This window comes from Anolis carolinensis, unplaced genomic scaffold, assembly GCF_035594765.1.
Source record: "Anolis carolinensis isolate JA03-04 unplaced genomic scaffold, rAnoCar3.1.pri scaffold_7, whole genome shotgun sequence".
In the NCBI taxonomy this organism is placed as follows: Eukaryota; Metazoa; Chordata; class Lepidosauria; order Squamata; family Dactyloidae; genus Anolis; species Anolis carolinensis.
The window spans coordinates 35,132,959-35,147,847 of NW_026943818.1; the positions used below are offsets into that span (position 1 = coordinate 35,132,959).

General features: G+C 46.1%; 1 protein-coding gene across 1 annotated transcript in view; it reads right to left on the bottom strand.

Annotated features, from left to right (window-relative positions):
* Window positions 1–14,889, bottom strand: part of LOC100564355 (calcium/calmodulin-dependent protein kinase type IV) — a 60,999-nt gene that overhangs the window by 32,794 nt on the left and 13,316 nt on the right. Inside the window, exons 4-7 of the mRNA XM_062958919.1 lie at window positions 8,960–9,042; window positions 7,082–7,154; window positions 3,012–3,102; window positions 2,308–2,382 (exon numbers count right to left, since the gene is read on the bottom strand). Of these exons, the coding sequence (XP_062814989.1) occupies window positions 2,308–2,382; window positions 3,012–3,102; window positions 7,082–7,154; window positions 8,960–9,042 (322 nt within the window). The remainder of the gene's footprint in view (window positions 1–2,307; window positions 2,383–3,011; window positions 3,103–7,081; window positions 7,155–8,959; window positions 9,043–14,889) is intronic.

Genomic DNA, 14,889 nt, shown 5'->3' on the forward strand with positions numbered 1-14,889 from the left:
AGGTAGGTAAGAATATATTCATATCTATACAGACATCTCTCTTTATATAATTATATCTGTATAGGATTTGCAGAGACTTGCAAACATATGAGGGTAAATTCATATATAAAAATATTGTATATGTATGGCTACCGAGACACATGGATCTATATGTATAAAGGATTTGCAAAGACCTGCAAACATATGAGGGTAAATTCATTTATAAAAATAATGTATATGTATGGCTACAGATACACAGGTACAAGGATCTATATGTACAAAAGGATTTGCAAAGACCTGCAAATGTATGAGGGTAAATTCATATATAAAAATAATGTATATGTATGGCTACAGATACACAGGTACATGGATTTATATGTATAAAGGATTTGCAAAGACCTGCAAACGTATGAGGGGAAAATTCATATATAAAATTAATGTATATAGATAGATACAAATATAAAGGTACACAGAGATTGCAAAAGCTTGCAAGGGGTTAATGCCTATATATATGTAGGAGAGTTTAACAAATATTTCAGGGGAAAATGCTTTCATAAGATTAAAGAATATATATTTTTCTTCTTCCTGACTTGTAAGGGTGTCTCTCTTTTCAAAACATTCCCTTGATTAAGAGCGAGGGAGGCTTTGCAAAAGAAAACACACTGATAAGGGAGGAGAAGAGAGAAAGTATTTGGGAAAGTCTTGTGCTCATGTTCAAGTCTGTGTCTAAGATCTTTGGGAAAGTCTTGTGCTCGTGTTCAAGTCTGTGTCTAAGATCTTTGGGAAAGTCTTGTGCTGATGTTCAAGTCTGTGTCTAAGATCTTTGGGAAAGTCTTGTGCTCGTGTTCAAGTCTGTGTCTAAGATCTTTGGGAAAGTCTTGTGCTCGTGTTCAAGTCTGTGTCTAAGATCTTTGGGAAAGTCTTGTGCTCGTGTTCAAGTCTGTGTCTAAGATCTTTGGGAAAGTCTTGTGCTCGTGTTCAAGTCTGTGTCTAAGACCTTTGGGAAAGTCTTGTGCTCTTGTTCAAGTCTGTGTCTAAGATCTTTGGGAAAGTCTTGTGCTCGTGTTCAAGTCTGTGTCTAAGATCTTTGGGAAAGTCTTGTGCTCGTGTTCAAGTCTGTGTCTAAGACCTTTGGGAAAGTCTTGTGCTCGTGTTCAAGTCTGTGTCTAAGACCTTTGGGAAAGTCTTGTGCTCGTGTTCAAGACTGTGTCTAAGACCTTTGGGAAAGTCTTGTGCTGATGTTCAAGTCTGTGTCTAAGATCTTTGGGAAAGTCTTGTGCTCGTGTTCAAGTCTGTGTCTAAGACCTTTGGGAAAGTCTTGTGCTCTTGTTCAAGTCTGTGTCTAAGATCTTTGGGAAAGTCTTGTGCTCGTGTTCAAGTCTGTGTCTAAGATCTTTGGGAAAGTCTTGTGCTGATGTTCAAGTCTGTGTCTAAGATCTTTGGGAAAGTCTTGTGCTCGTGTTCAAGTCTGTGTCTAAGATCTTTGGGAAAGTCTTGTGCTCGTGTTCAAGTCTGTGTCTAAGATCTTTGGGAAAGTCTTGTGCTCGTGTTCAAGTCTGTGTCTAAGACCTTTGGGAAAGTCTTGTGCTCGTGTTCAAGTCTGTGTCTAAGATCTTTGGGAAAGTCTTGTGCTCGTGTTCAAGTCTGTGTCTAAGATCTTTGGGAAAGTCTTGTGCTGATGTTCAAGTCTGTGTCTAAGATCTTTGGGAAAGTCTTGTGCTCGTGTTCAAGTCTGTGTCTAAGACCTTTGGGAAAGTCTTGTGCTCGTGTTCAAGTCTGTGTCTAAGATCTTTGGGAAAGTCTTGTGCTGATGTTCAAGTCTGTGTCTAAGATCTTTGGGAAAGTCTTGTGCTCGTGTTCAAGTCTGTGTCTAAGACCTTTGGGAAAGTCTTGTGCTCGTGTTCAAGTCTGTGTCTAAGACCTTTGGGAAAGTCTTGTGCTCGTGTTCAAGTCTGTGTCTAAGACCTTTGGGAAAGTCTTGTGCTCGTGTTCAAGTCTGTGTCTAAGACCTTTGGGAAAGTCTTGTGCTCGTGTTCAAGTCTGTGTCTAAGATCTTTGGGAAAGTCTGGTGCTGATGTTCAAGTCTGTGTCTAAGATCTTTGGGAAAGTCTTGTGCTCGTGTTCAAGTCTGTGTCTAAGACCTTTGGGAAAGTCTTGTGCTCGTGTTCAAGTCTGTGTCTAAGATCTTTGGGAAAGTCTTGTGCTCGTGTTCAAGTCTGTGTCTAAGATCTTTGGGAAAGTCTTGTGCTCATGTTCATGGATTCATGTTTTGGAAGAAGTTCCTGTGACCCTGTTTTCTTTCTTCTTCCTCTTACTAGCTCCCCTTACCACAATATCCCGGGGTGCCACACACAGTCTTCATGGTATCCTGTTCATCCACAATCTTGGACAAGCCAAAATCTCCTGGAAAGAAACAGAGACAAGGGGTGGGTGAAATACTTCTGTGTCTTGCTTTAAAAAAGACCTCTTGTCATGATCCCCAATCTTTGACATCCCTGGTCAGCTGACAAAGAACAGATGCCAGCCATAAAACAGGACAGCCATAAAACTTCTGGTATGTGAGAGCCTCTATATAAGTGGGCTAAAGGGAAGGTTCTGGTATTCGGTACAATAAAAATCTGTTGGAATCTACCAGCGTGTCTTGGTGCTTTTTTGGTGGAAGACTGACCCACAGCACAGCTGGGAGAAGAGGATCCGACAATTTGTACCAAATACCAGAACCTTCCCTTTGGCCCACTTATATAGGGGCTCTCACATACCAAAGGGTAATTGAAGTTTTATGGCTGGCCCGTTTTTATGGCTGGCATCTGTTCTTTGTCAGTCGACTGGAGATGTCAAAGATTGGAGATCATGACACCTCTTCTGGGTCTGAAACACCCCAAATAATTAACACTGATGTTTGGGAAGTATTTTGAGGCAAAGGTTTTGGAAAATTAGGCCGACAGATACATTGAGATAGTGGTCCAGGCTCCCGAAGTTCTTGGGTGGTAATATATCCTTGGATTATTAAAGCTTGGGGTTTAATGCCGTACCTATTTTGAGGGGGGCATCTGGGGAGAGATCGGCGTAGAGGAGGTTCTCCGGTTTGAGGTCACGGTGGACCACACCATTCGCGTGCAAATACTGCAAGAAACAGAGAGAGAAAACATGGGAACATTGGCGAAGCTGAACAACTATACTGGCCTTGTACAGATCCAACTTCCCAGGAGCACTTTCTTCTTACAACACCAAAATGGAGGGCGTAATTCAAATATAATATATAATGACACTGAAATACAACACTGTCTGAGCTCTGCGAGTGCAGCATTTTTCTGAATGAAGCAGAGAGTGTTTGAGGATTGGGACAAATATCTACATACCTATATATGTGTGCCTATTCCGCTCACTTAGCAACCACCTCTTCACAAAAATCAACATTGACACTGAAATACAACACTGTCTGAGCTCTGCGAGTGCAGCATTTTTCTGAATGAAGCAGAGAGTGTTTGAGGATTGGGACAAATATCTACATACCTATATATGTGTGCCTATTCCACTCCCTTGGCAACCACCTCTTCACAAAAATCAACATTGACACTGAAATACAACACTGTCTGAGCTCTGCGAGTGCAGCATTTTTCTGAATGAAGCAGAGAGTGTTTGAGGATTGGGACAAATATCTACATACCTATATATGTGTGCCTATTCCGCTCCCTTGGCAGCCACCTCTCCACAAAAGTCAACATTGACATTGAAATACAACACTGTCTGAGCTCTGCGAGTGCAACATTTTAACGAATGAAGCAGAGAGTGTTTGAGGATTGGGACAAATATCTACATACCTATATATGTGTGTCTATTCCGCTCTCTTGGCAGCACCTCTCCACAAACGTCAACATTGACACTGAAATACAACACTGTCTGAGCTCTGCGAGTGCAGCATTTTTCTGAATGAAACAGAATGTTTGAGGATTGGAACAAATATCTACATACCTATATATGTGTGCCTATTCCGCTCCCCTGGCAGCTACCTCTCCACAAAAGTCAACATTGACACTGAAATACAACACTGTCTGAGCTCTGCGAGTGCAGCATTTTTCTGAATGAAGCAGAGAGTGTTTGAGGATTGGGACAAAGATCTACATACCTATATATGTGTGCCTATTCCGCTCCCTTGGCAGCCACCTCTCCACAAAAGTCAACATTGACATTGAAATACAACACTGTCTGAGCTCTGCGAGTGCAACATTTTAACGAATGAAGCAGAGAGTGTTTGAGGATTGGGACAAATATCTACATACCTATATATGTGTGTCTATTCCGCTCTCTTGGCAGCACCTCTCCACAAACGTCAACATTGACACTGAAATACAACACTGTCTGAGCTCTGCGAGTGCAGCATTTTTCTGAATGAAGCAGAGAGTGTTTGAGGATTGGGACAAATATCTACATACCTATATATGTGTGCCTATTCTGCTCCCTTGGCTGCCACCTCTTCACAAAAGTCAACATTGTTACTGAAATACAACACCATCTGAGCTCTGCGAGTGCAGCATTTTTCTGAATGAGGCAGAGAGTGTTTGAGGATTGGGACAAATATCTACATACCTATATATGTGTGCCTATTCTGCTCCCTTGGCTGCCACCTCTTCACAAAAGTCAGCATCGACACTGAAATACAACACTGTCTGAGCTCTGCGAGTGCAGCATTTTTCCGAATGAAGCAGAGAGTGTTTGAGGATTGGGACAAATATCTACATACCTATATATGTGTGCCTATCCCGCTGCCTTGGCAGCCACCTCTTCACAAAAGTCAACATTGACACTTTAATACAACACTGTCTGAGCTCTGCGAGTGCAGCATTTTTTCGAATGAAGCAGAGAGTGTTTGAGGATTGGGACAAATATCTACATACCTATATATATGTGCCTATGTTTCTGTTTCAGTATGTATAGAGGTGTGAGTACTGGACTACAATTCTGAAGGCTATGATTCAAATCCCTGATTGGTCATGGAAACGCATTTGGTGACCTTGGACAAGCCATAGTCTCTCAGCCTTAGAAGACAACATAATCCCACATAACCATAGTTGAGTCAGTTTATATATCCCCACTACATCTTTCCTCTCTTTTGCTTCTGTGCCCTGGGTTTTATATAGCCTGCAGCTATCAGCTGATCTCTATCAAGGTCAGCTGACCTTGATGTTCACGACTGATTGGTGAGTGTTTGAACCAACCATCACCAGGAGCCATGGTAGAACGATTAACTCTTGTGGGGCCAGTTTGCCCCATGACACACCAAAGGACAAAAGGAAGATGAAAGCTCTCCCCACTGCCCTTCCTTTCCAATGGCCCAGCGGCCACAAACAGCTGCGTTCCTGCCCCAAACAAACAACAGATGCCTCGCAAATTGTATTACCAGTCGAGGGAGCTGCTGGTGCCAATCTTAATTTCACAGCTTGCCGGTTTTAGAGATTGGAGATGAGGAGCTTTAAAGGATACTGACATTTCATATATGAGGGGGGAAATCTCCGCACGCCGGGAAGGAAGGAGGAGGGTGGGTTGCGCAGCTCCATGATGACAGGAAAGCGGAGAATTCTGATAGAATCGGAGACCTCAATGCCACATCTAGGAGAATCTGGGTTGGAATCATCGAGCCACAAAGTTGGAAGGTGTCCCAGGGCCATCCAAGTCCAACCTGCTGTTCAACGCTGGGTCTCCAGCTAAAGCAGTGGTTCCCAAACTTATTTGGCGTACAGCCCCCTTTCCAGAAAAAACATTAATCCGCCCACTGGAAAGGGGGCGTGGCTTAGAGGAGGTGTGGCTCCTGCTCAAGAGGGCGGGGCTGAGCCTCTCCCCTAGTCCAAGATGCAGAGCTGGGAGGAGGAGGTGGGCAAGGCCACAAATGGGCAGCCAGGACTGGGATGGGTGGAGTTACGAACTCTGAGGTAGGGCTGAGCTTCTATCACTGTCCTGCGGTGCCTGCTAGGACATAGGGGGCGGGGCTAGAGTAGGGGCGGGGCCTCTTCCCAAGAGCCTGATAAGCGCCTCATGGAGGGATACAGAGGCTCAGCCCTGTCTCATGCTCTTGGGAAGAGGCCCCTCCCCTGGCCCCGCCCTTTAGTCCTAAAAGTCCTCTCAGGAGAAATATAGAGGCTCAGCCCTGTCTTGGGCTCTTGGGAAGAGGCCCCGCCCCCACCCCTAGCCCCGCCCTTTAGTCCTAAAAGTCCTCTCAGGAGAAATATAGAGGCTCAGCCCTGTCTTGGGCTCTTGGGAAGAGGCCCCGCCCCCACCCCTAGCCCCGCCCTTTAGTCCTAAAAGTCCTCTCAGGAGAAATATAGAGGCTCAGCCCTGTCTTGGGCTCTTGAAAGGAGGCCCCGCCCCAACCCCTAGCCCCGCCCTTTAGTCCTAAAAGTCCTCTCAGGAGAAATATAGAGGCTCAGCCCTGTCTTGGGTTCTTGAAAGGAGGCCCCGCCCCCACCCCTAGCCCCGCCCTTTAGTCCTAAAAGGCCTCTCAGGAGAAATATAGAGGCTCAGCCCTGTCTTGGGCTCTTGAAAGGAGGCCCCGCCCCCACCCCTAGCCCCGCCCTTTAGTCCTAAAAGGCCTCTCAGGAGAAATATAGAGGCTCAGCCCTGTCTCAGGCTCTTGGAAGGAGGCCCCGCCCCCTTCCCTAGCTCCGCCCTCTGTCCCAACAAGCGCCTCAGGAGAGATATAGATTCTCAGCCCTGTTTCCGGCACTTGGGAAGAGGCCCCGCCCACTCCTCTAGCTCCGCCTCCTGTGTCCTAACAGGCAGCTCAGCTGCACTTGGGAAGAGGCCCCGCCCCTCCCCTGGCCCCGCCCCTGTGTCCTAATAGGTGCCATCACCACCCCACTGAATCGCTGCAGCACCCACCAGGGGGCGGTAGCACCCACTTTGGGAATCACTGAGCTGTCCAGCATTTTTTCCAACTTGTCCAGAAAAGGCGATCCTTAGATATATCCAACCTATAACCAAGTATCACAGAGCTGTATGCAATACAATCAAGCGGAGCCGTTTCAAACATTAACATGGAATATTAGAGAATAGCAGAAGTCTTTGGGTTGAAGGTAGAACTACAATTGTAAGGAAAGAGGCAACTTACAGACACAGCTTCTAGGATTTGTTTCACTACGTGAGCCGCATCTCTTTCACTGTAGAAGCCCCTCTCAACAATCCTGGGGGGGGGGAAATAATATATTATTATTATTATTATTATTATTATTATTCCTTTCTCTTTTTTCTTCCCTCCTTTTTCTTTCTTCCCCCATCTGTCTCTTTCTTTTTACATTTTGCAATTAAAAATGAACAAAGTCTAGGAGAAAACATTTACCATATGCGGTTGAAAGCCACACCCAAATACCACTTCTCAACATAGTCGCCATTCAAATCTAGGCACTTACCATAGCGATGAATGAGCTTGGCAACTCCTTCCCCACCAAACTCTGCCGCTTGCGTCCTCAACCAGCCGGCAACACCGCGTTTTGCCACACCCAAATACCACTTCTCAACATAGTTGCCATTCAAATCTAGGGCCTTATCATAGCGATGAATGAGCTTGGCAACTCCTTCCCCACCAAACTCTGCCACTTTGGTCCTCAACCAGCCGGCTTCACAGCGTTTTGCCACACCCAAATACCACTTCTCAACATAGTCGCCATTCAAATCTAGGGCCTTATCATAGCGATTCATGAGCTTGGCAACTCCTTCCCCACCAAACTCTGCCACTTGCGTCCTCAACCAGCCGGCAACACAGCGTTTTGCCACACCCAAATACCACTTCTCAACATAGTCGCCATTCAAATCTAGGGCCTTATCATGGCGATGAATGAGCTTGGCAACTCCTTCCCCACCAAACTCTGCCACTTGCATCCTCAACCAGCCGGCAACACCGCGTTTTGCCACACCCAAATACCACTTCTCAACATAGTCACTATTGAAATCTAGGCACTTATCATAGTGATGAATGAGCTTGGCAACTCCTTCCCCACCAAACTCTGCCGCTTGCGTCCTCAACCAGTTGGCAACACAGCTGCGGAAAGGGGTTGAGGGTGCAAGTGGCAGCGTTTGGTGGGGAAGGAATTGCCAAGCTCATTCCTTGCTATGAAAACTACCTAGATTTGAATGGCGACTATGTTGACAAGTGTTATTTGGGTGTGACAAAACGCTGTGTTGCCAACTGGTTGAGGACGCAAGTGGCAGAGTTTGGTGGGGAAGGAGTTGCCAAGCTCATTCATCACTATGATAAGTGCCTAGATTTGAATGGCAACTATGTTGGGAAGTGATATTTCGTTGTGGCTTTCAACTGCATATGGTAAATATTTTCTCCTATACTTTGTTCATTTTTAATTCCAAAATGTAATCTACTTCCTGGATAACCCTCGTATATGCATATTTTGACTTTTTTATATATAGAAGACTAGCTATGCCTGGCCACGCGTTGCTGTGGCTAGGACTTAATTTTTCTCTTCATTTTGTTGTCTGAACGTAGAGGCGTGGATGAGAGGTTGTGCTGTCAATTTTCGAGGTTGTGGGGCGTTTAGTTTAGTTGTTTTGTCCGGTGCCGTGATTCCATTAACCTTTTATATATATAGATGATGGCAATGTTTACGATGGTGGGCTGTGATTTTTCCCAACACAAACGGCAAACAATTCGAGATCTAAAAGGTGGGAAATAGCAGGAATATTGCTGGACATAATGTTGACCTCTCTGCCTAGAAAACATGTGGATAACATTTCCATCTCACAAGAGGAAAACCCTTAGTATGGGAGTCTGGGCACTGAAATCAAAGCATGACGGCTACAAGAAATAAATATAAGAAAGGCTTATATGCAAACCCCTCCTTCTGATCCACCCAACGGTTTCCCTTCGGCATTACTAACACCAATTACTATTCCTTCCTTCCTTCCCTTCTCTCTTTTGCTCAATTAGTCACCTTTTATTAAGACTCTGCCAGTTAAACCAAGATTTCTCACAGGTTACCTGTCAAACAATTCACCACCTGTCACCAGCTCAAGGATGAGTGCAATCTCCGCGGGGGTTTCGAAGATCTCTTTGAGTTTGATCTAGAAAGAAAGGAGGATGGTTAAAGGGGAGGAGGAAAGGATGGATAGATAAATTTGGGCCCAGCTTGTCTGGGAATGATGGGAGGATGCGAAATACGGAACCCTGCGCAGACGGGGAAGCCTTAGCATTGAACGGTTGTGTTGTTAAAGTGCGAAGTATGGAACCCTGCGCAGACGGGGAAGCCTTAGCATGGAACGGTTGTGTTGTTAAAGGGCAAAGTATGGAACCCTGCGCAGACGGGGAAGCCTTAGCATTGGACGGTTGTGTTGTTAAAGGGCGAAGTATGGAACCCTGCGCAGACGGGGAAGCCTTAGCATTGAACGGTTGTGTTGTTAAAGCACGAAGTACGGAACCCTGCGCAGACGGGGAAGCCTTAGCATTGAACGGTTGTGTTGTTAAAGGGCGAAGTATGGAACCCTGCGCAGACGGGGAAGCCTTAGCATTGAACGGTTGTGTTGTTAAAGGGCGAAGTATGGAACCCTGCGCAGACGGGGAAGCCTTAGCATTGAACGGTTGTGTTGTTAAAGGGCGAAGTATGGAACCCTGCGCAGACGGGGAAGCCTTAGCATTGAACGGTTGTGTTGTTAAAGGGCGAAGTATGGAACCCTGCGCAGACGGGGAAGCCTTAGCATTGGACGGTTGTGTTGTTAAAGGGCGAAGTATGGAACCCTGCGCAGACGGGGAAGCCTTAGCATTGAACGGTTGTGTTGTTAAAGCACGAAGTACGGAACCCTGCGCAGACGGGGAAGCCTTAGCATTGAACGGTTGTGTTGTTAAAGGGCGAAGTATGGAACCCTGCGCAGACGGGGAAGCCTTAGCATTGGACGGTTGTGTTGTTAAAGGGCGAAGTATGGAACCCTGCGCAGACGGGGAAGCCTTAGCATTGGACGGTTGTGTTGTTAAAGCACGAAGTACGGAACCCTGCGCAGACGGGGAAGCCTTAGCATTGAACGGTTGTGTTGTTAAAGCACGAAGTACGGAACCCTGCGCAGACGGGGAAGCCTTAGCATTGAACGGTTGTGTTGTTAAAGGGCGAAGTATGGAACCCTGCGCAGACGGGGAAGCCTTAGCATTGGACGGTTGTGTTGTTAAAGGGCGAAGTATGGAACCCTGCGCAGACGGGGAAGCCTTAGCATTGGACGGTTGTGTTGTTAAAGCACGAAGTACGGAACCCTGCGCAGACGGGGAAGCCTTAGCATTGAACGGTTGTGTTGTTAAAGAGCGAAGTATGGAACCCTGCGCAGACGGGGAAGCCTTAGCATTGGACGGTTGTGTTGTTAAAGGGCGAAGTATGTAACACTGCGCAGACGGGGAAGCCTTAGCATTGAACGGTTGTGTTGTTAAAGTGCGAAGTATGGAACCCTGCGCAGACGGGGAAGCCTTAGCATTGGACGGTTGTGTTGTTAAAGGGCGAAGTATGTAACACTGCGCAGACGGGGAAGCCTTAGCATTGAACGGTTGTGTTGTTAAAGTGCGAAGTATGGAACCCTGCGCAGACGGGGAAGCCTTAGCATTGAACGGTTGTGTTGTTAAAGTGCGAAGTATGTAACACTGCGCAGACGGGGAAGCCTTAGCATTGGACGGTTGTGTTGTTAAAGTGCGACACCCACAAATGACGGACCTGGACCAAACTTGGCACACAGATTCCCCATGACCCCCTATACATTCTGGTGTGTTTGGGGGAGGATGGACCATGGACAATGGGATTTGCAGTACCTTCACCTGATTCAACTCCCACAGACCACTGCGACACCCACCCGTTCACCCGATTCGCCTCCCATAGACCACTGCGACCCTCACGAATGACGGACCTGGACCAAACTTGGCACACAGATTCCCCAAGACCCACTATACACCCTGGTGTGTTTGGGGGAGGATGGACCATGGACAATGGGATTTGCAGTAATTTTACCCGATTCGCCTCCCGCAGACCACTGCAACCCTCACCAATGACGGACCTGGACCAAACTTGGCACATAGACTCCGTATGACCAACAGAACAAATAACCCAGGAACCACCGGCTCCCCAAGCGAGTGATTAATAATACCTGACTTTGGAAAAGGGAGAAAAGTTGCACCTTTGTGGAAGAAGAGATTTGTCCCTTGGATTTGTTTCTTTTCAACAGCAATACAAGCAAATTAAAAGGGTCGGTGCGAGGAGGGAGTGTGCGCCGATGCACTTTTGATTGGATGGCACTGGGAAAGTCACGCTTCCTGAAGATTTCGGTGACACTGTGAATTTCACGGCACTTTAATCACGGCGCCTGCCGCTCGGGTGACTGGCTGCACGAGACCCTGCAGCGCCGGTGACACGCCGCCCGTGCGAGGCTTAGCACTTTCCTCCAAGATGCAGCAGCGTGATCTTTTTTCCCTTATTAACTTCAAAAGTTTACAATCCTATTATCGCTTCCTATCAGCCAGAAGGCCTGGCAGGGGAGGGGAGAAAAAGATAGAAGTTGCAAGGGTAAATAATGGAATTAGATTCTTCCTTTTCCCCTTCCTCCTCCTCCTTTTTCCTTGAGTAAACCAAAGAGGTTTTAAGGAGAGTATATAGATGCACACACTCCTGGTTTTATTTCATTTTCTAGATGTAATAACACTGGGGAAAAAGAAGTTGGATCAGTAGTAAGAATATTATTGATAATAATATTATGATGTAATACAATGTAATAATAATAATAATAATAATAATAATAATAATAATAATAATAATAAAGCAAAGGGAAGAACCTGCTTTGATTGAAGTCAAAAATCAGAAACTCCTCAAAGCACAGCAGACAAAAAATCAGTACAAGAAAACCGCACTACAAACTAGAGCAGAATCAGTACAAGAAAACCGCACTACAAACTAGAGCCGACAGCTGGCACAACAAAACATTGCATGGAAAGTTCCTTGACAAAATTGAAGGAAAAGCTGATAAGGAGAAGACCTGGCTCTGGCTCACGAATGGGACCCTGAAGAAGGAGACAGAAGGCCTGATCCTTGCAGCCCAGGAGCAAGACATCAGGACAAAGGCAATTAAGGCCAAGATCGAAAAATCAGCTGATGACCCAAAATGAAGACTGTGCAAGGAAACTGACGAAACCATTGATCCTACCCTCAGTTGCTGTAAGAAAATCGCACAGACAGACTACAAACAGAGGCACAACTCTGTGGCCCAAATGATTCATTGGAACTTATGCCTCAAGTATCACCTCCCAGCAGCAAAGAACTGGTGGGATCACAAACCTGCAAAAGTATTGGAAAATGAGCACGCAAAGATACTGTGGGACTTGCGAATCCAGAATGACAAAGTTCTGGAACACAACACACCAGACATCACAGTTGTGGAAAAGAAAAAGGTTTGGATCATTGATGTCGCCATCCCAGGTGAAAAACAACAGGAAAAACTCAGCTGCTATCAGGACCTCAAGACTGAACTGCAAAGACTCTGGCAGAAACCAGTGCAGGTGGTCCCGATGGTGATCGGCACATGGGTTCCATTGACAAAATTACGATTTGCCAACTGCAAAAGGCCACCCTACTGGGATCTGCGCGCATCATCCGAAAATACATCACACAGTCCTAGACACTATATAATGTTTATATAGTGCTTATATTGTGCTATACTAATAATATAATATATTGTATGTACATATAACTTGTAAGCTGCCCTGATATAAATACTCGTTGCTGGTCATGGTGGTCCTGTGTGCCAAGTTTGGTCCCATTCCATCTTTGGTGGAGTTCAGAGTGCTCATTGATTGCAGGCGAACTATACATCCCAGTACCCACAACTCCCAAATGTCCAAGACAATTCCCTCAAAACCCACCAGAATTCAAATTTGGGCATATCGGGTATGCATACCAAGTTTGGTCCAGATCCATCATTGTTTAGGTTCATAACACGCTCTGGATGTAGGTGAACTACAACTCCTATAAACCTCTCCAAAGACTTCCAGTATTCCTCCACCACACTCGGGGGTAGAGAGTTCCACTGCTGAACAGCTCTCACAGATAGGAAGTTCTTCCTAATGTTTAGGAGGAATTTCCTTTCCTGTAGTTTGAAGCCATTGTTCCATTGCTAGTCGTCAGGGCAGCAGAAAACAAGATTGCTCCCTCCTATGAGACTGTCTAGATGGCCTTTGAGGGTCCCTTTCCTTACCTATGGTCCAATGAGATCGTCTAGATGGTCTTTGGAGGTCTCTTTGCTTAGCTACGGCCTTATGAGACCATCTAGATGGCTTTTGAGGGTCCCTTTCCTTATCTATGGTCCTATGAGACTGTCTAGATGGTCTTTGGAGGTATCTTAGCTTAGCTACGGCCTTATGAGACCATCTAGATGGCTTTTGAGGGTCCCTTTCCTTATCTATGGTCCTATGAGACTGTCTAGATGGTCTTTGGAGGTATCTTAGCTTAGCTACGGCCTTATGAGACCATCTAGATGGCTTTTGAGGGTCCCTTTCCTTATCTATGATCCTATGAGATCATCTAGATGGTCTTTGGAGGTCTCTTAGCTTAGCTACGGCCTTATGAGACCATCTAGATGGCTTTTGAGGGTCCCTTTCCTTATCTATGGTCCTATGAGATCGTCTAGATGGTCTTTGGAGGTCTCTTAGCTTAGCTACAGCCTTATGAAACCATCCAGATGGCCTTTGAGGGTCCTTTTCCTTATCTATGGTCCTATGAGATCATCTAGATGGCTTTTGAGGGCCCCTTTCCTTATCTATGGTCTTATGAAACCATCCAGATGGCCTTTGAGGGTCCTTTTCCTTATCTATGGTCCTATGAGATCATCTAGATGGCTTTTGAGGGCCCCTTTCCTTATCTATGGTCTTATGAAACCATCCAGATGGCCTTTGAGGGTCCTTTTCCTTATCTATGGTCTTCTGATGGCCTTATGAGATCATCTAGATGACCTTTGAGGGTCACTTTCTTCACCTATGATCTTATGAGAACATCTAGATGGTCCTCTAGATCAGGGGTCCCCAAACTAAGGTCCTTCGGGGTCATTGACCTGGCCCCTGTCCTAAACTTTAGACTTAGGGTTGACCTAAGTCTGAAACAACTTGAAGGCACACAACAACAACAACAACAACAACAATCCTAATTTTGGACTATTTCATCCTAGTCTGGCCCCCCAACAGTCTGAGGGACTGTGAATCGGCCCTCCACTTAAAATGTTTGAGGAGCCCTGCCCTAAAGGCACCAGATCCCAGAGCTAAGCAGGATCAGATCTGGTTAGGACTTTGGCGGGAGAAAATCCACCACTGCGCTATAGAGCCACATCCGATTCCCGTAAGAGTCCAATCTCACAATCCAGAAACCCTCTCCGTAATGTGCCATGCAAACCCGGCGCGAGGGGAAGTGATTCACAGAGGCACGCTTTGCAGCTTAAAAGCAACCTATTAGGGATTAGAAACAGCTTCCCGGAGGATTAACCAGCATCTGTCCAGCGGCCGGGCTGCGGGGATGCTGATGGCGTTGACGATATGGCGCAGAAGCCAGCTGAGGGGCTGGGCTGATCTCAGAGGGCTCCGTGGCCTTCCCTGTCAAGGGGACAAAGGATTCCGAACCCGGGAGCAAAGGAGCCTCAATCTAATCCCAACATCTTTCCTGTGAAATACACTAATGTGCTATCAAATCTAATGCGCACCAAAGCTTCCAGCTGTTGTGGTTCAGTCTGATGATGAAGGGGGATTTGGGTTTATGCAGGTTGACCAAGGAAATGTTGAAGGCTCTGAATTGTCAGAAATGCAGGCTGACCAAGAAAATGTTGAAGGCTCTGAATTGTCAGAGAGGCCGCAGACTAGCAGGGAAGCTGAAGTTAGTGATAAGGGTGACAGGATTTTGAACATCAACAAAG